Source organism: Motacilla alba, chromosome 4A (genome assembly GCF_015832195.1).
Source record: "Motacilla alba alba isolate MOTALB_02 chromosome 4A, Motacilla_alba_V1.0_pri, whole genome shotgun sequence".
NCBI lineage: Eukaryota > Metazoa > Chordata > Aves > Passeriformes > Motacillidae > Motacilla > Motacilla alba.
The window spans coordinates 14,989,820-15,009,734 of record NC_052045.1 but is presented as its reverse complement, the minus strand read 5'-3'; the positions used below and the strand labels follow the sequence as shown (position 1 = coordinate 15,009,734).

The 19,915-nt window shown below is 52.0% G+C and overlaps 1 protein-coding gene across 1 annotated transcript; it reads left to right on the top strand.

The window, feature by feature from the left end:
• Positions 1 to 1,733: 1,733 nt before the first annotated feature.
• LOC119695141 (exocyst complex component 1-like) lies at positions 1,734 to 19,885 on the top strand. Its single transcript, XM_038123044.1, is given in 18 exon segments — positions 1,734 to 1,781; positions 2,678 to 2,753; positions 2,756 to 2,822; positions 3,742 to 3,745; positions 4,561 to 4,806; positions 7,367 to 7,594; positions 8,135 to 8,267; positions 8,734 to 8,843; positions 9,535 to 9,663; positions 9,930 to 10,023; positions 13,635 to 13,744; positions 13,924 to 14,034; positions 14,521 to 14,591; positions 14,699 to 14,939; positions 15,351 to 15,534; positions 16,384 to 16,583; positions 18,593 to 18,787; positions 19,018 to 19,885. Coding segments are annotated over 18 exon segments (2,403 nt in total). The 3' UTR covers positions 19,174 to 19,885.
• Positions 19,886 to 19,915: the final 30 nt, after the last annotated feature.

The following is a 19,915-nucleotide window of genomic DNA, read 5'->3' as shown; positions in this document are numbered from 1 at the left end:
TGTTGAGGGGATGGCGAGAGGTTTCCTTCCCTCCTGGATCATCCATCTCTAACTTAGGAAAGTCAGGCTGGCCAAACACCTGACCTGGCCAAGTACCTGAGCGTGGCTGAGCGGTCACAGTGGTGCTCACTCAAAGGCTGGACTTGACTTGGGAGTCCTTTTCCAAGCCTGTTCCAGGATTCCCTGGGGATGCATGGACACAGCTTCCACGGAGCCTGTTCCAGGATTCCCTGGGGATGCATGGACACAGCTTCCACGGAAGGCCCAGGAGCTGTGGAGCTGTTTGCAGCAGCCCAGGGAGGCTGCAGAGCTCTGCTCTTGTCCAGCCACCGCCAGGCCCAGCTGGCCACGGGGACAAAGCTCCTTGACAGACAACTCCATAAGGGATTTAAAGATGGGATTTGCTGAAAAAGGGATTATGGAGGGCTGGAGTCAGCGGGAATTTGTGCCTTTAGGGTGACATTAAGGCTTTGGGGAAATGCAGCTTGGATCAGGTTCTCCCTTTCTGCTGCTGGGGCTGGCAGTGCATCGTTAAAGTTGGGATAATGAGGGTTTTTATTAATGGGAATGTTCCAGAGGCTTTGGCAACACGCCTGGGATTTCACAAATGTGAAAATAAATGGGAAAAAGAGCAGCTTCCCAGTTTTACATCCAGAACAAATGAAGTACAGCATGGCTGGCAGGAAAAATCCCAATGCAGATACCAGATCTCCTGTGACCCCTCATTATCTCACATTTCCCACACATGAGGAGATCAGGAGCTCCCACCACACCTGAGAATTCCTTTAGCAGCTGAGCCTGGCTCCCGCAACTGCTTTGGCTCCTCAGGAATTCAGAGTAGGAGATACCTCCAGTATTTTCAGTCTTTCCCCCTCATTTGACATCCCATGGGATAAACTGATCATACTGATCTTAAATATTGGTGTATTTTTGCCCACCTTCTGCTGGGAGGCAGAGAGAGAACCTGGCTCTCCTTCCTATAATTCCTGGCCTGCATTCCTGCCCCCATCGCTCCCGTTGTGCTGTGATGTCCTTTAGCTCAGGCAGCTCTTTGCCTTCCCAGATGTATTTTTAGATTGCAGCCTCCTCTCCTTTCACCTTCCTGCAGGCAGGATGAGCAGGATGACCTCTCCACATCCTCCTCTGCTGGTACCAGGACACAGGGAATGACTTCCCACTGCCAGAGGGCAGGGATGGATGGGATCTTGGGAATTAGGAATTGTTCCCTGTGAGGGTGGGGGTGCCCAGAGCAGCTGTTGCTGCCCCTGGATCCCTGGAAGTGTTCAAGGCCAGGTTGGATGGGGCTGGGAGCAGCCTGGATAGTGGAAAGTGTTGGAACAAAATGTGCTTTAAGGTCCCTTCCATCCCAAACCATTCCTTGATTCTCTGATCGTCTCTTCCCCTCACCAGGCCTGGAGGCTCTTCCTTGCCCCTTCCTGGCTCCTTGCACGCAGCCAGCCAGAATTATCCCTCTCATCCCTCAAATGGGACCCCCTCAGCAGCTGGAATTCAAACCAGGGTTTCCCTGGCACCAGCAAATGCTGACACAGCAGATCCAGCCCTGCTAAAGCTCCAGCTGCCTTGACCAAAACATCGTGAATATTCACGAGGTGATTAATTAACGTGTCCCTGCTTTAATAGCTTCTTATGAAATTCTGTGCCATCCCAGGGGCTGGCACCCGGGTGGAAGTGTCACTTCAAGGTATTTTGGAACAACCTGGCCAGGAGGGAGGATGTCTGAGGACTGCAGTGACCCCAATCAGCTCCCCACGGCTGTGATGGTGATTAGTACCCATGATTAGAAATTCTCCAGGAGGGTCAGGCTGTGCTGCTGCGCCGGGATGGTGCAGGAAGGAATTGCCAGCTGTGGGATATTCCAAGTTCAGCAGCCTCCATTGCTCTTTGCACCTACACAAAGCTTAGTTGCAAAACTGCACCTCCTGTGGCTGGAGATGCCCTCCAGGAGACAATATCCCTTGGGAATAGGGAGATGGAAACATTTGTACTGATTGAAACAACATGGGGAATGCCAGGAGAGTTTCCTCCCTGTCAACTTTCCTTCCCCTGCCAGGACATGGCATGCTGGGTTACCCAGATTATCCCCACTGCCTCCAGAGGGATTTCTGGGCTGAGCTTGTGGAAGCCTTTCTGGGGTTTCTCCGCGTATTCCTAGTCTGGAGTGAAGAGAGCTTTGAGATCTCAGCGGGATGGGGATTGCAGAGGGAATATCTGCAGTGGGGGTGGGGTGGGTGCTGGGTTTATCCCAAATTCTTACCTCCAGGTTGCTCACCCTTTCCCACTCAGCATTTCCAGCTCATTCCCGCAGGATGCTGGAAGTGCCAACGCTCTGAATAATCCCAAAACCATTAGAGGAGAGCAGGGACAGCAGCTCCTTCAAGGGCTGTTAAACACAGGGCTGTGCATCCAGCCTCCAGCTCGGGGAGCTGCTGGATCGTGGGATCCTGGAAGCTGCCAGGGAATCCTGACGGCACCAGAACTCTGGGCTTGCTTTTGATCCCAAGCATCTGCCACTGGCCACTGTCAAAACTCACCACTCATCCCCCAAAAGTGCAGGAAAAGGTGAAAGGGTTCTGTAATGTGGAATTAAATGAGCAGTGCTCGACCAGGACTGGTTGAACCTCATTAATTGATGTGTTAATTACCTGTGGATATCTAGGCCAGCCTGGATTGTGAGCTTCACTTGGAGAAGTTTTACAAGTGGATCTCCAGCAGCTTGGAGGAGAAGAAAACCTTCCTCGGTGCTTGTGGAAGCTGAACTGGTCCTGTCCCCTTTGTCAACGTCCCCTTGGGTGCAGTGGAAGGTAATTAATGAAAGAATTAATTAACGGCCGTGTCACACTCAGAGCACTCTGAGCTTTTTGCGGTGTCCCCATCGGTGAAAGGTGAATAAATTCAGGCAGTGAATGAGGGTGGTGGGACAGGGTGAGGTGGTGTCTCGAGAGGGGAGCAGCAGGAGCTGGGTTTGGGCGTCTGGTGGCACAGCCATCGATTGATCCGCTGCCTGTGGGTACCTGGAGCCAGGCTGGGAATAAAAACAATTTGTCTCTGGTTTGGGGAGATGAGGGTTGGTAACACCAGGGCAGGAGCCTGGTGACATCCCCTCATCAAGGAGTAAGTACATTTGTGAATATAAAGTGTATTTTATATATGCATTATTTGTTTGTATATTTAACTCTACAGCAGATGCCTTTCAGTCCATTTCATAGAAAAACACGGGTTTGGATTGGAAGGGACCTTAAGGACCCTGGACAGGGACACCTCCCACTGCCGCAGGCTGCTCCAAGCCCCAGCGTCCAACCTGGCCTTGGGCACTGCCAGGGATCCAGGGGCAGCCACAGTTTCTATGGGAATGGGTGCCAGGGCATCCCCATTCTCATTATCAAACTCTTCTTCCTTGTGTCTAATTTAAATTAGAGGAGTTTCTAATTTAAATCGAGGAGTTTCTTCACCTCTGGAATTTGTCCCAGCTTTGTGTGACACGTCAGGATGGCTCAGCACACAATCCTGGAGACACGAGCAAGGAGAACCCCAACCCAACCCCAGTGTCTGTTTTGTCCCTCTTGCAAAGCTGACCCTTTATCCCAGACCCACCTTTCTTTGCCCCATTCCATGATCTCATTCCGCCTGTTGGACTCACCCCTCGGCCTCAGCGGGCCCCGATTTGAGCAGGGCTGCTGAAATGACCTCACCAAAGGGCTCTGGCCATCCCCACCCCCACAGGGATGTATGGAAGTAGGGTGCCCCCAACCAGGGAATGATGTGCTCTGACTCCATGATTCCAGAAGGCTGAACCAATGCTTTGTTAAGCTATATTATATTACACTAATGCTGTACTAAATTACATGCTAAAGAGATACTATACCGTAGTTATGATATTTCATGAAAATCCCTTTGGGAGGATTTTCTTTTCTTGAGTAGCTGAGAAGGCCTCAGCTTCAAGTGTAAACAATTTGTTATTTGCTACTGTGGAATGCAGCAGGTATTTTCTTGATTAGTCAATGTAAGATGCTTCTACTCAGTGAGTAATCAAGAGGGCAGTAACTTTTGGATTCTTTGGGAGTCACAGAACTTTATTATTCATTCCTTTTTATTCTTGTTTCATTTCTTGATGAATCTTTCTCTCTGTTCTTTGTAGTATAGTTATAGTGTGGTCTTTTTAAATATAATAGATCTTTTTAAATATAATAGATATCATAATATAATAAACCAGCCTTCTGGCTGAAATAGAGTCAAGATCTCTCCTTCCCTTCACCAAGTCCTAACTGCCCTAAAAACCACCACATCACTATACCATACTAAAAAGATACTATACTACTGAGATGCTAAAGAAAAACCCGTGACTGTCAGAGACAGTCAGGACACAGCTTTGACCCAACTGGCCAAGAAATCAAAACGACCTTCACTCGTGTCCAATTAACAAATCCCTTGGGGTAAACAATCTCCGTAACACATTCCACATGTGCCAAACAACAGGAGCAGCAAGCAGAGGTTAGAATTGTTTTCCCTCCTTCTCTCTGTGCTTCTCCCTGCCTTGCCCAGGAAAAGTCCTGGGAGAGAGCTGTGCATGCTGCTGTCTGTGGAGAGAGCTGGGCCGCGGGGATGCAGCAGGACGGGCGGGAGCGGGCGGAGACCGCGCCGCAGGAGGGGCTGAGCGCCTGCCAGGAGCTGAGCGCGGCGGAGGCCGCGGCCGTGCTGGAGCTGATGGAGGAGCACGAGGAGCCCCTGCTGAGCCACTCCCTGGCCTTCGCTGAGCACCTGGGCCGGGAGCTGCAGGGGCTGGAGGAGGTATGGAGCCACGGAGTGCCCGGAAGGAGGGCTCGAGTCTCTGGGCATCAGCAGCTCTTCTCTTCATTCGGGGAGAAATTCCAGGGGGAAGGGGAAGGGGAAGGGGAAGGGTCTGACTGTAGGGTGTTCTGGGGCTGACTGAGGAAAGGGAAGGGACAAAAGGGGTCCCTACAGAAGGAAAAGCAGAATTCAGGGAGAGTGAAAAGGGGAGAAAAATGAAACAGAGCTGGAAGGAGATTGAAAAGGGAAATATAAACCAGTAAGAAGGGCCAGTGGAAAAGGCACAGGATATTCCCAGAATTCCTGGTGAGGGTGGGGAGGCCCTGGCCCTGGCTCAGAGAAGCTGTGGCTGCCCCCAGATCCTGGAAGTGTCCAAGGCCAGGATGGATGGGGCTTGGAGCAGCCTGGGATAGTGAAAGGTGTTGGAACAAAATGGGCTTTAAGGTCCCTCCTGTCCCAAACCATTCCAGGATTCTGTGGTTTTCCATAGATTTGGAAGGGAAAGGGAGAAAATGAAACCAAGGAGCTCAAGGGTCCCCTAGAAGAGGATCCTTCAGCATCCCCGACTCCGTCCCTGGGTGGATGGAACTGGATGGGCTTTAAGGTCCTTTCCAACCCCAACCATTCCATGACTTTTGACTGCTGAGCTTTACTGACTCCATTTGGGTTGCTGTGATTTGTTGCATTTCTGCAGAGGAAATTTCTCCTTTAAGTGCTGGAACAAAAAACCTAGGAAAGCTGCTTTGAGCACTTATCTTCTGATAAAATATCTGGGATTTTATGGTTGGTAGCCAAGAAAAAAGGGGGAAAAAATAACCCGAAGGAAATATCTTAAACCATACAAGAAACCACAAACCCTAAATCGAACCTCCTTTAGCTGCAGAGTTTGCTGTATTCCCATTTATGATTTATTACACTTGGAAGTTAATCTGGAAGCCCAGACTCCTGAGGTTTGTTCCTGCCAGCTCCTGGCAAGGAATTCAGGCACTTTGTGACTGTTCCCAGCTGTAAAACACCCTGGGAGAGCAACAAATACATCTTTATTAAGTTTTTTGAGATGAAAGGCACCGTTGAATACATTATTTTAATGCCCTCTAATGAATAAATGTGACTTCTCTCTAATACAAATTAATTAATGAGCATTTCCATTTCTGAGCCTTAATCTCCAATATTAAATGTTATTAATCCCAGCAAGTTAGAACAGCACATGCATCCATTTCAGTGTTTTCCCCACATCCCAGTGTTAGCACCTTGGCTTTCTCTCCCATATTAATCACCCTCCTCTAACCCAGCTGTTCTGGGAATCACAGAAATCCCTGCACTGGCAGCAAGGAAAAGTTGATTTCTCCAAAGGGAAGGACGGCACGGCCGGGACACCAGGAGGCTAAAGGCTCTGATTTGGACATTGATATTCCTCCAGAATTCCAGGATCCCAACACATGTGGAACTGCAGGCAGCTCCCAGCAGCTCTGCGCTGTAGCTGGATTATATTCCTGTGCCTGGAGCCTCTGGAGAGCTCCTTCCCACAGCACTGTCCCGTCAGTGTCACTGGGGATGCTTCCCGTGGTGACAGCCTGAAGGAGTGTCAGGGACAGGCTGGGGGGAAGCTTCGGCTCTAATTAAAGAACAATTAATGAATGGAAGCTCTGGGCAGAGCTGGTGGGATGGATGGGGTCCCTGGGTGTGGCAGGGAAGCAGAATTTGGAGCATGGCTGGTGCTTTTGGAGATGAGTGTCCATGGTTAGAGGGGATGGGAGAGCTGGGGGTGTCCACCTGGAGAGGGGACCTCAGGGCCCCTTGCTGGCCCTGAAGGGGCTCCAGGAGAGCTGGAGAGGGACTGGGGACAAGGCCTGGAGGGACAGGACACAGGGAATTGCTCCCACTGCCAGAGGGCAGGGATGGATGGGATATTGGGAATTAGGAATTGTTCCCTGGCAGGGTGGGCAGGCCTGGCACAGGGTGCCCAGAGCAGCTGTGGCTGCCCCTGGATCCCTGGCAGTGCCCAGGCCAGGCTGGACACTGGGGCTTGGAGCAGCCTGGGACAGTGGGAGGTGTCCTGCCTATGGGGTGGTAATGGAAAGAGCTTTAAGGTCCCTTCCCAACCCACACCAGACTGGGAATCTCTGAAATCTTGTGGGATGGACACTCAGGTCCTCAGGAGATTCCACCACTTGTGGAGGTGAGGGCTGGACGCTCCCTGCAGGGACACATTCCCAGGACACACAACCAGCAGGGCTTGGTGGCCTCTCTGGACTGATGGAGACTTTTCTGCTCATGGCCAGATTTTCCTGGACACTCCCCAGGAATTTGCTTGCTGAGGCAGTTGGAAGTGCCCTGAGGGGACACCTTGCCCAGGGCAGGGTTCTGTGTACCCTGGCCCTGGGGACATGCAGGTGGCATTTGGCCAAGTTACGACAGTGGCACTTCCACCAGCATGCTGCAGGTTACAGCCACACGGTCTCTGCTGTGCCTCAGGAGGGTGACAGGCAGGACATTTGACCCCAGGATGGTGACACATCCCCTGCCAAGCTCTGAATCCCTCTGCTCCTGCTTCCCACAGGCCAACCTCCGAGCCATCATCTCCTCGGAGCAGCAGGTGGCCCAGCTGATGAGCTCCCTTGACGAGGCCCTGGCCGAGGTGGCCAGGGTGGAGGAGACCCTGCAGGTCTGCGATGAGCTGCTGGGGGGTGTGAGGCAGCAGATGGATCACATCCACCGGGAAAACTCCCTGCTGCACTGCCTCGCTTCCAACAGGACCAGGCTGATGGATGAGATCCTGTTCCTCACGGTGCGTGGGTTCGCAAGGACATTAATCTTCAGCTGGGGAATCTGCTGGGAAAAACTTCCAGGGAATTTTAAACACTGAAAGCTCTGGTTGTCTGCAAGGGCTGTGGAGCTCCTCTGGCTGGGAAATTGGGGATGGTGTTGCAAAGTAAGGATGGGCAGAGAAGAGCTGGGATGTGCAGGACCCTCACCATGGCCCAGAGGGGTCTCTGAAAGTCCTTGTCCAGGGCAGGACTAGGAATGACAAAGCTGATTAAATAATTATGACCTGGGAATACAAAATCAGCAATTAATGAACTAGTTAATTAATTAGAGGCAGAGCTTGCAACGCCAGGCCTTCCTCAGCCCCCACTGCAGCTGCTCCAGAGCAGAACATTGGTTTTTGTGGGGACTTCTATGGATTTCCTGATGGACACAGCAGCTGCTGCTGAGGGCAGCACTCGGCTGTTCCAGCCAGCCACATTCCCAGTGGGATGGGAAGGGATGGGAAGAGAGGGATGAAGGGCTGCTGTGTTTGCAGCTGTGCTCTCTGGCTGTGTTGCAGAGCCAGCTGCAGCTGAGCAGCGAGCACCACGCCGCCCTGAGCCGGGCAGATCTGTCCAGCCCCACAGCCATCGCAGCCTGCACGGCTGCAGCACAGGCTCTGTCCTCCTGCATGGAGCTTCCCATCCACCCCAGTGAGTAGGAGCAGGGATTCTTCCCACGGGATCACCCTGCCAGGGGTAGACACCTCTTGGAGTTCGGAAAGGAGCTGGGGAAACTGTGGTTGGAAATCGTGGTTGGTGCTGTCTGTGCTCCAGAGTAGAAAACAGCAGTTCATTGTGGCGGGATGTGGGAGTTTTTGGATCCCTGGAAGTGCGCAGGGACTGGATCCTGGCAGGAAATCCCAAGTTTTCCTTGTGGTGAGACTGGGCGTGTCTCCTTGGCTGAGGTTGGACTCATGGATTATTTTTATTTTTAAAATTTTATTTTCCACTCCTTGTCTGTATTTCCTTGGTACCACAGGAAAGCTTTTGCCCCTTCATCAGCTTTTGGGTGGATTTACCTCAGGACCTCTGTCTGAGTTCCCAGTTTTCTGAGGGGTGTGGGTCTGCAACTCCCCAGATCCCCTCAAACCCCAAACTATCCTTTTTTTCCCTCGAGGTTACCGGAAGCTGCAGGCAGTGGCTGAGCAGCTGATCCTGTTCGAAACCCTCAAGCAGAACTTCGAGAGCTCCTTCATCAACCACATCACCAACATCTTCGAGCTGCAGGTGGGCTCCACTCTTCATGGCAGCCTGAAATCCTGGGGAATTGGAATATTCTGGGGAGGTTGGGCCACTGGTGCAGGAGATGCCACTGTGACAGGATTTTCCCAAATTGTCTCTCCAAAGAGATCTTCCCACATACCTTCCCCTTGTCATTGTCCCTCAGTCCTCAGGTTTATTTTCCAGGGATGTAAGAACAATCCATGTTCCCAAAATCCCCCTGGTGACATTTCTTTAGTCCTCAGGCCTGGAGATTTTTTGTTTGGGTTTTCTTATTTTATTTTGGGGGTTGTTGATCTGTTTGTGACCTAAAATCCCTGGGTAAACACTTTGATTAAAACCTTCCAATACTGATCTGGCAGTTTAAAAGATTTGATGGACAAGACCCCTGTGGGCAGCAATCCCAGAGATTTTCTTCCGTGGAAAGGAGAAATTCCCAAATCCTTACTTCCTTAAATCCTTAATGTTCAGTTTCAAGCAGCAGTTCTGAGAAGGGAGCTGGGAAGGAGCTGTGGGATTTCCATCCTTTGACATTTGCAGACCTTGGCTGGGCACATCCCTGAGCAAACTTTTCCATCTGGATCTGTTCCAAACCTGCCCCACTCCAATCCCACCCGCACAACTCTGGGGTGCAGTGTCCCAGCAGATTTTCAAGGCTGTTTTATATGAATTTATTCTGTCATTTCTCTCCCTTTAGGGCAATTCCCAGGCCCCTGCTGTTGGTGCCCCCAGCCACGGACCCCGCCATGAGGAGCTGCTGCCCTACACCCCCCTCATGGCCTGGCTGAGGAACACCAACCCTGCTCTGTTCTGGGACCTCCCCAAGGTACGGCTGAAACCCTCAACAAGCACTGCAAACCTTCCCTGGGAACAGGCAGGTCCAGCTGGGGAATTCCTGGTGGGGCCTGGCTCTCTCCAAAGCCATGAGACACCTGAGCTTCCAGAGCTTGGTCCTTCTGGGAATGTCCGGCCAGCCTGGAGCTCTGTGCCCGACAGGAAGCTGGGGGGTGCCAGGGTTGTATTGAAGTAAAAGGTCTGAAATGCCTGATTTTGGACATTTTGCTCTTACCTGGCCTTTTCTCCCCATTCCAGGTGTATTCCCAGAACCTTGGCAGGCTCTACGAGCGGGAAATCAGAGCCCTGTTTGAACAGGCCAAGATCTCCCTGTCAGGAAGAAGAAAAGGAAGTGAGTGGTTCAAAATCTTCCCTCTGTGCTGCTGGGCAGGCTTTGGCACCCAGGGATGGTGACAGTCACCTCCAGCACAGGTGGCTCTCCCAGGCTTGCTCCAGGACTTTATTTCCTGGGTCTGCAGGTGGCAGGGTGGGAAAAGCCAGCTCTGCTCCACACCAGGCAGCGTTGGTGCGAGCCTTGGCTCCATGAATTCCCCACTTTTGTTCAGCTGCTTCTCAGAGCCGGAGCTTTTGTTCCCTTCCCTGTGCAGGGCTCAGGAATGACACAGTGGTGGCCAGGATCGCATTCCAAGCAGCCACAGGAGAGAGAGGGGAATGTAGAAAAACAAAACAAAGGGGATGTAGGAAAACAAAACCTGTTGTCAGCTCCCTTCTCCCTGGCTCTCAAAGATTGCCACTCCACCATTGTCTCCTGAAAAAACCCCACCAGGCTTTCTCTTCCCTTGCCTTCACCTGCTCCAAGGGCTGGAGCTCCTCTCCCATGAGGATGCGCTGAGGGAGCTGGGGCTGTTCAGCCAGGAGAAGGCTCCAGGAAGACCCTGGAATTCCCCCATCCCTGGAAGTGTTCCAGACCATGTCAGACAGGCTTGGACCAACCTGGGATAGTGAGTGGAAGGTGTCCCCGCCGGTGGCACGGGTGGAATGAGGTGATTTTTTGGTCACCTCTAGTCCAAAGCATTCCAGGATTTTAGGATTCTCTAAAGCCTGGTCCATATTTCATGCAAGATTCCTCAGACACTTTCCCCTGCAGGGGGAAGCCTGTCCCAGAAGACAGAGGGAATTCACAACAATATTTATGGAATGGTTTCACTGTGAGCTGACTGCCAGGCCGTGCTGTCCCAAGGTGCTCATTTCCACCAAAATCGCTGGGTCTGACTCAAAATATTCCAGTCAGGTGTTTCTGAAGATAAAAAGAGAAACTGATCTGTCTCCTCTGGAAATTTTTTATGGCCCACAAGTCACATTTTCCCTCAGCAAAACAAAGGGCTGTAATGGAAATTTCCAGGCCAGTTTGGCCCAGTTTGAAGGTCAGGCTGGTGTGTTTTGTCCATCAGAGTCAGCATTTCCAGCTCTGTGCTTCCTTCAGCACCGGTGTCCAGATCCCAAGCCAGGGGATGGAGCTGAAGGAAGGGAATGGCGTTGGTAGCTCCCACTTTTGGGGTCCCTCACACCCCAAACATCCCCACCACCCCCTCCAGGTCCTCCTGCCCAGCATCACTTCCCCTGGGAAAGACACTCAGCTGCTGGGAAAACAGGGAACCTCAAACCCTGGGATCAAAGCAGGGTGGGGAGGGCTGACACAAATACCTGCACAGCAGTCCAGGGGAAAAAAGGAGGAAAATTTCACCTAAATTGTGCTAATGGCACCTAAATGGGCACCACTGGACCATTTATGGGAATAAAGTTGTTAAATTACACAAAAGGTGGTGCAGGGCACGTGTGGCAGCCAGTCTGCCCCATCCCCTTCCATAAATGTTAAACTGGGATTTCCTTCCAGTATTTTATCCATCTTTAAATCCTACTCGAGTGTGTAAACCAGGAGGGATAAAACCCCAGGAGAAAACCTTTGGAAGGCTACAAGGTGTTCCTGCTCCAGTAGAAATCATCCCAAAGTGTCTGCCTAGCACTGGGGGGCTGCTCCACGGGCAGGACAGGGTGAATTTTGTTGTCCTGGGATGTCCCCGCTCTGCTCCAGAGGGTGAGGACAGGTTGGGACAGGCAGGAAGCCCCAGGCTGGGCTGGGGTTGTTCAGCCCATCCTTGATGCGAGCAGAACATTGGAACAACCTCACAGTTCATGAGAAAAGGGGGAATTTTTAGCAAGTTGTGCCCACAGAGGTGGTGGCACCTTCCCCGGGGCTGGCGCTGTCCCTGCTGAGCTCTCTGCGCCATCTTTGCAGCGCTGGGGGCAGAGCAGGGGAAGGTGACCCCTTCCCAGCTCCAGCACAGGCCGAAATTCCCAGCGTGGATCCCAGGGTGCTGCACACATGTCCTGCTGCAGGCAACTGCCCCCAGAGCTGTCCCTGCTCCCAGAGCCTCCTGCTGCGACATTCCCGCAGAGCCGGCTGCTCCGGGATGGTTTGTGGGGCAGGTTTGGCATTGCTGAACTTCTGCAGGAACCTCATCCGAGGTCCTTCCTGCTCATGGATGGAGCCTGGGCTGTGAGGAAATCTGCCCAAAAACTCCCCTCATCCCTGCCCCAAAACATCCCTCATCCCTGCTGTCAAACATCTCTCATCCCTGCCCCAAAACACCCCTCATCCTTCTGTCAAACACCCCTCATCCCTGCCCCAAAACTTCCCTTATCCCTGCTGTCAAACATCTCTCATCCCTGCCCCAAAATACCCCTCATCCTTCTGTCAAACACCCCTCATCCCTGCCCCAAAACTTCCCTTATCCCTGCTGGAAAACTTCCCTCATCCCTGCTGGAAAATACCCCAGTCCAGGTCTTCAGGCCACTTCCTTTCTCCTGATTATCCCAGTAATTTTTTTGGGTTGATTCCCTGCCCTCATAAAGGATTTTCTTTATGGCACCACCTGCTGATTTCTTGCCTTATGTGATGGGAGAGTTTAGAAGGCAATCTCAAACTGTTTATAATTAATTAGGGGCCAGTAATTAAGTCCTTTCTCATTTTGCCATTCCGTTTTCCACAGGCTTGTTAAACTCTTTCCCATTTGCTGTTGGAAGATTTATTTTTTCCTGGTTTTGCCACTTCCCAGCTAGTGAAATCACAATGAAATGGTGAGAAAAAGGCTAGGAAGCAGCTCCTTAATTTAGTCCTGGTTTTAGCAAGGCTGAGGTCGTGAGCAGGGCTGGTTCATCCCTCATCCCTGCTCGGTGTGGAGCTCACAAATCCTTCCCAAAGGGAAAACCTTCAGGAGTGGCTCAAATAGGGATATTTGAGATACTATGTTTGATGGAGAGGTGACCTGACTCCCCCAGAACCTTTGGAACAGGGGAATGATTCCCATTTCTGGAAATAATTAGGAAATAATCTGGTTGTTTTCCCACTGATTCCTTTCAAGGAGTAGAAAAATGTTTTTCAAACGTATCTTTCAAATGATTTTTTCAACTTTTCCACTCAGGCCAACCCCCAGTGCTAAAACTGCCAATGTTGGAGAAATATATGTATTTCCAGGTGAAAGATTTTAACTTTAAAAGGGCATTTTTTGAAAAAAAAGCCATTCCCACCTCCCCTGGATACTTTTTATGGCAATATACAATCGAAATTAAGCACCAAACAATTTTCCTGAGGCTTTTTCAGGTTTTTGTGCTGATCTGTTCTCTTATCCCCTGGGATTTTCCACAACCCAGCTGTCAGGAGTAAGCACAAGGCAGCAAAGGGATAAACACCACAATCAGTGAAATCAAAAGGCAGTTTAATGAAACAAAAATAATGAAAAATAGGGAGAAACAGGTGAGAAGGCAGAGAAAAAAAGGGGAATTTCATCTGAATTCCCCACTTATCTGAATGCAACAGGAGAAGATTAATTAATGCATGAGGTCAGACATAAAAAGAGATATTTAAGACTTTAACTATCCAGGAGTCCAGGAGCTGGAGAATCCCACAGGAATGGGGTTTCTGACATGCCACACTCCGTGCAGGTCTGCAGGAAACTTGGGAGAAGCCGATGGGGACCAGGCAGCCCCGGTGGAGCCTCCCCAGGAGCAGGGACAGCCAGGAGGACACCCTGGCCAGGGGGAACATCCGCAGGGTAAGGAGCTGAGGGGCTCCTCAGGAGTTCCATGTCCCACCCACCCCGCGGTCCCTCCCTGGAGCAGAGCCTGAGGCACTCCCTGTGCTGCCCGATGTCCCCTCAGGTGGACACGGAGCTGCTCCGGTGTCCCCAGTGAGTCCCAGAGGGTTTCCAGACCAAAGGTGATTTCTCAGCAGGTGTTGGAGCAGGTGCTGAGTGAGCTGCAACCCCTTTGCACCTCGGAGCAGAAATTCCTGCAGGAATTCTTCTGGCTCGGCTGTGACTCCGTGGAGCTGCAGGCGCTGGAGGTGAGGGTGAGCACCGTGTCCTCTCCAGGCCCATTACCCAGCCTGGCACATCCATGAGGTACCTGGGCTCTCCTGGGCTCTCATCCTCCAGGAACCAGCAGTGGGGAAGCTTAAGAGGAGAATTAAATGGAATTTAATTCACAGCTCCAGGAAAATCAGGGGTCTCCAAGTGTTAAACAAGAGGCAGCAGAAATAAATCCAGCGCTCGTTTTCCTGGCTGAGGGAGAGCAGACAAATCATCATCTGGTGGGTTTAGCTGGGATATTGGGAAGGAATTCCTCCCTGTGAGAGGGGGAGGTGCTGGGATAGAATTCCCAGAGCAGCTGTGGCTGCCCCTGGATCTCTGGACGTGTCCAAGGCCAGGCTGGACAGAACTTGGAGCAGCCTGGGGCGGTGGAAGGTGTCCCTGTCCAGCGCAGGGGGTTTGGGGCCCATCCCAAACCACTCTGGGATCCTTTGATAATTTCCACTCTAATCTTTTTTCAGGGATCTGCCACTGAGGCGGGAGAGCCCGTGGCACCTCCAGAGGACCCTCCTCACACCAAGAGCCAGGGCCAGTATGTGGGGGATGGGATACCCTGGGTCCTCTGACAGGACATATATGCTGAAGTGTCCCCTCCCAGTTAACTCCTGACCTTTTCCATGATTTGGTTTGGTTTTTAAGGCCAGAAGAAGCCACAACCCAGCTGCTGAGTGAGATCTTCAGCTGCCTGGAGCCGGAGCTGCGGGCATTTCTGGATGTCTGCAGCAAGGTTCACCCACTGGGCTGCCTGCAGGTGCTGGTGGCCCTGAGTGACTCCGTGTTTGGGACACGGGGCCCTTGCTCAGCTCCCCCCTCGTCCTTCCTGCACGCCCTCCTGGGGAATGTGCTGCTCCTGGCCAAGAGCAACTTCAACAAATGCATCGTGAGTGTCCATGGTAGGAGGGAGCCCAGCAGACCCGGGTGATGTTTGACCTCTTCCAGAACCTTCCAAACAGAATCCCAGAACCATGGAGGCTGGAGAAGACCTCCACAATCACAGAGTCCAAGCTGTGCCAAATTCCCAGATTGTCCCCAGCCCAGAGCTCTGAGTGCCACATCCAGGTGTTCTTTGGTCACCTCCAGGGATGGGGACCCCAAACCTCCCTGGGCAGCCCCTGCCAACAGCACAGCTCCATGTCAGCCTCAAACAAGGAGTATCACATCCCTTGGGATTACAGAAGGCATTGTAAATGGCAGAAGCCTTCCCAATCCCAGTTCCTTGCCCTGTTTCCTGGCCCGTGCTCCACCAGAAGAGGTTGGATCTGAGGGTGCCACCCCTTCGTGTCATTCTCAGGGGACCTTGTGCAAGGAGATCGAGGAGGCCAAGCCTGCCAGCAGGACGAGAGGGGGCATCCTGCCCTGCGTCACCCGCTTCCAGGAGTTGGTGGCCCTCTCCGAGGAGGTGTTCCAGACATCCCAGCGCCGGGGGGAGCTGGACAAGGCCCAGCTCAGGCTGGCCAGCAGCGTCTTCAGCAGCAGTGAGTGCCAAGGCTGGGTGCTCTGGTCAGGAAATGTCCCCCTGCAGCTGCAGGGGTGACCAGCTGGGCCACCGGGGCAGGGTGAGCTGCCTGTCCCTGGGCACTGAAATCTCTCTGCCTGCGCGGGATCCCGGGAGCACCAGGCACATTCCAAGAGTGGCAGGGTGGGAGCTGCCTGTCCCCTAAGCACTGCCTGCACCTGAAACCCTTTTCCCTGGGCAAGGTCCTGGGAGCACGAGGCAAATTCTGGGTGCTCTGTCACAGCGGGATGGCCCCAGGGGTGACAGGGCTCAGCTTACACACAATAGCTCAGCTTTGGATCCAGCTCCAACATCTCCTGCCCCAGTGTGGAGGGAGAGCTCCTCATGGATCAGACTCCTCCTACAAGGTCTTGGGAACCAGAAAAACTCCCCCAAAACCACCAAGGGGTGTTGGTAGGGAGAGAGGGGTTGGGAGAGCAGGGTGGGGAGTTTCCAGTAGATCCCTGTGTTGTCCCAGCTGGAGCCCTCAGCTTCCTGTCAGTGAAAATATGCTGTTTTCCTGCCTGGAGAGGACCTGAGGGGCTGCAGAATTCCCATCTCTGATCACGAGGTGGTGCAGAGGGGCAGCTCCCACCAGCGGTTAAGCCTGGGGTGACCCACTGATAAATCCATGGACACAGCCCTGCCAGGCTCCAGGAATGTTTGCAGGGAAGCAGGTCAGGTAGGGAATCATGGACAGGGATCAGGATTTGTGTTATAATTACTCCCTCTGAAGTCAGATGGTTCAAATGAGCTGTCCCAAAGGCACATCCCTCCTGAGAGCCTGCAGGGGCTTCTCTCCACACCTGACTCCCTCCTTCCCTTCCAGTCAGCAGCCTCTCCTCAGCAAACCTGAAGGTGAACACGGATATGGTGATGATGGAAAATTTCCACCACATCCACAACTTCCTGTGCCAAAGGAACATCCCTTGCCTGGAGGGCAAGAAGAGAGAAGCCAAGCAAAGATCCAGGGAGCACATGGAGAAATACATCACCACGTACGTGGGCCAGCCCCTGGAGAGGCTCAAGGTGAGCACAGAGCCCTGGCCTGGGCCTCCAAGGGCAAGGGCTCTTCCCAAAACTCTGGATTAACTGGTGTTCAAATCTCCCTGTCCTGAATCCAGTCTGGAATTATGTTACATTGTTGTCACAGGATATGAGAGCACCTGGATTTCATTCTGCTCAGGGATTCCCAAAAATCCTGGCATGGCCTCCTCCAGCTCTCCCAGTCTGAGCACAGACACCAAGGGAAGGTGAAAAGGGGTGTGAATAGTGCAGGAGCCCCTTCCTGTTCTTTGGAAACAGTTCATACATTTAGGAACTCAAAATCCTTGGGATTTAGGGTATTTTTCCACAGCAAAATTGCAACAGGAATACCCAAACAGATTCTTGGGCTGTATGAAGAGACAGGAGGATGAGGGAAGGGATTATTCCATTGTTTTACAGCAGAAATGGAATGCCCTGTCCAGTGTTCCCTTCCTTGACCACTGCTGGGCCTGGCTGTGCAGTCCCACCTCAGCAGCGTCACAGAATTCCAGGCTGGAAGGGATCCCAAAGGATCACCCAGTCCAAACTTCACTGGGGAGGCTGCTTGGATGAGATTCTGTAGCTCCCTGTCCAGTCACATCCTGAAAGCTCCAGTGTTGGGGCTCTATCACATCCCTGGGCAGGTTTGATTGATCATCCCAGCTTGTTCTCACTGGAAAAAGTTCCTTATATCCAGAGAATGTGATCAGCTCTCCTTTCCCCCAAGGAAGCCTTTCCCACTCCCTCTCTTGACTTCCCCATGTGCGAGTTTTTTCAGTTTCCTGCTGCCTTGTCCTCGTGCCCATTTCCAAAGGGAGAACCAAGACATGGGGAACAGAATTCCAAAGCATTGGTGGGGAGCTTGTTCCCAGTTTGCTCCCAGGTTGTTCCCAGGTTGCTCCCAGTTTGCTCCCAGGTTGTTCCCAGTTTGTTCCCGTTCCCACTCCGGTTGCGTGCCGGCATCTGGCAGATCCCAGCTCTTTTTTCACAGCTGCCTGGGCTGATCCATCCAGCACTTCCCAAGTGGCTGCTTTGTTAACTGAGCTAAGAGCATCTGGCTCTGCTAACTCAAACAGACATTCCCTCCTTCCCGAGACTGCAGCGCTTCCGCTCCTTCCCTCTCCCTAAAATGTCTCGCAGATGGAGCTCAGCTGGAATTATTTATGGGACCTGTTACTTCCAATTTGTTTCCAGTCGTTGCTGTCAAACATTTGTTGGCTTGGCTGGAAAATCAGCTCCGTGTCTTGTGCTACCTGAGCTCTGCCATGGCTTCAAATCCTTCCCTTTCCAAGGGAAAAGATCATTTTATTGCTCTCAACAAAGTGAATGGGATATGAGAGCACCTGAAAATCCTGGCATGGCCTTCTCCAGCTCTCACAGTTTCTCTTCACCAAGAGGAGGTGAAAAGAGGTGTAAGTCATGCAGAGGCCAATTCCTGGTTCTTGGAAACAGTTCATACATTTGGGAACTCAAAATCCTTGGGATTTAGGGTATTTCTCCACAGCCAGGTTGCAGCAGGAATACCCAAACAGATTCTTGGGCTGTATGAAGAGACAGGAGGATGAAGGATGGGATTATTCCCTTGTTTTACAGCAGATGTGGAATGTCCTGTCCAGCTCTGGCAGAGATGTTAGGAGAACTGGGAAAATTCCAGTTTTGCTTTACACCTCTGCAGATTCTGGGATCCTCCTTCCCCACTCTGGCTCCAAACCCTCTGTGGGGAGAAAACTGGGGGGAGCACCAAGGAACTGGAGGGATTTTCCAGCAGTGCCATTTCTCCATAGGCCTGCAACCCTTAGGGATGCTGCTTGTTGAGCAGGGAGTGGGGAGAACCATGAAATTCCCTAAGTTCTGCTTTCCTGGAGGATAAAAATCTCCATCACTTCATTAAACATTCTTAAATTCTTCATTTCAACTGAATTAGACATGGGAACTGAGGGCAGTGCTCAGGTGTCAGCCCTGGTGCAGGAATCCACCTCGGGATGGCTTCTCATGGAATGTCTCCTTCCCAGCATTTCTTCGAGGGGGTCAAAGCCCGCCTGGCTCAGGGGGTGAAGGAAGAGGAGGTCAGTTTCCAGCTGGCCTACAGCAAGCAGGAGCTCCGGAAAGTCATCGAAAAATATCCTGGCAAGGAAGTCAAAAGGGCCCTGGAGACCCTCTACAGGACAATCCAGAAACATCTGTCCCCAGAGGAAAATCTTCTGCCGGTAACTGGAGTGGGATGGGTGCAACAGTGGGATGGTTGGGATTCAGGACTGCATTGCCTGTGGGGCTGCAGGGGCAGGGGGAGGAGCTGAGGTTTGCTTTTCCAGGTGGTGTGGCAGCCCATGGAGCAGGGGTTTGGCTTTTCCAGGTGGTGTGGCAGGCCATGGAGCAGGGGTTTCTGGTTTTCCAGGTGGTGTGGCAGGCCATGGAGCAGGGGTTTCTGGTTTTCCAGGTGGTGTGGCAGGCCATGGAGCAGGGATTCATCCAGCAGTACCGAGAGTTTGAGGAGCTCATCCGACGCTGCTACGCAGGAGCAGGGGTTGCCCTGGACTTCACCATGGAGGACTTGCTGAGCTACTTCAACTCCATCACCATGTCCAACACATAGGGAAATCCCTCTCTGGATGTCAGGAGCAGCTCAGGAATCCTTGTCTGCAGCCACATCTCCGAGGAGCTGAAAACAAAACCATTGCCAAGTTGGATATTTGGATTCCTACGCTGAACTTAATCCAAATCTCTGACCTGTTGGTCCTAGACTAAATCTCTGTTGGGGAAGTGGAGTTGTCAGACCCAAACCACAACTTCCCTGCTCCAGGAAACCATTTTGCCATCAGGAAATGACACTCCAAGCCTCAGATTCCCCCTAAGTGAGCGCTGGTGCTGCAAATCCTCAGCAGAACATTCACAATGGAAAAATGTCTTTTATCCAGAGACTTTCTCCTTTTCTGTGCTCGAATTTCAGTGAGCCTGTGCTAAACCAAAGGGCTAAACCACATGGATGGAGTGTGAGGTGTTCCCACATCCAGGTATCCCAACAGGCACCGCTGCTCCACGGCTCTCCACTGAAAGTCATCCAGCAGATGAAAGTCCAGAGCTGTAAATATTAATGGGTTTATTGCTTTTAGCTCAGATTTATTCACATCTTAACTGGAGTGGAGAAATGTGCAGTTCTAGAGATCCAAACCGATCCTGCAGGGAATTGCCTGCTTTTAACCCATTTTTGTAGGAATCTTCCTGCAGCAACTCACCAATATATTGCCATTCTTTAAATGTTGTCTCTGTTTCTTGGGATGATCATGGGGCTCACATGTTTCCTGTCACAACTTTCTTCCTAAACAACTGAAGAGTTT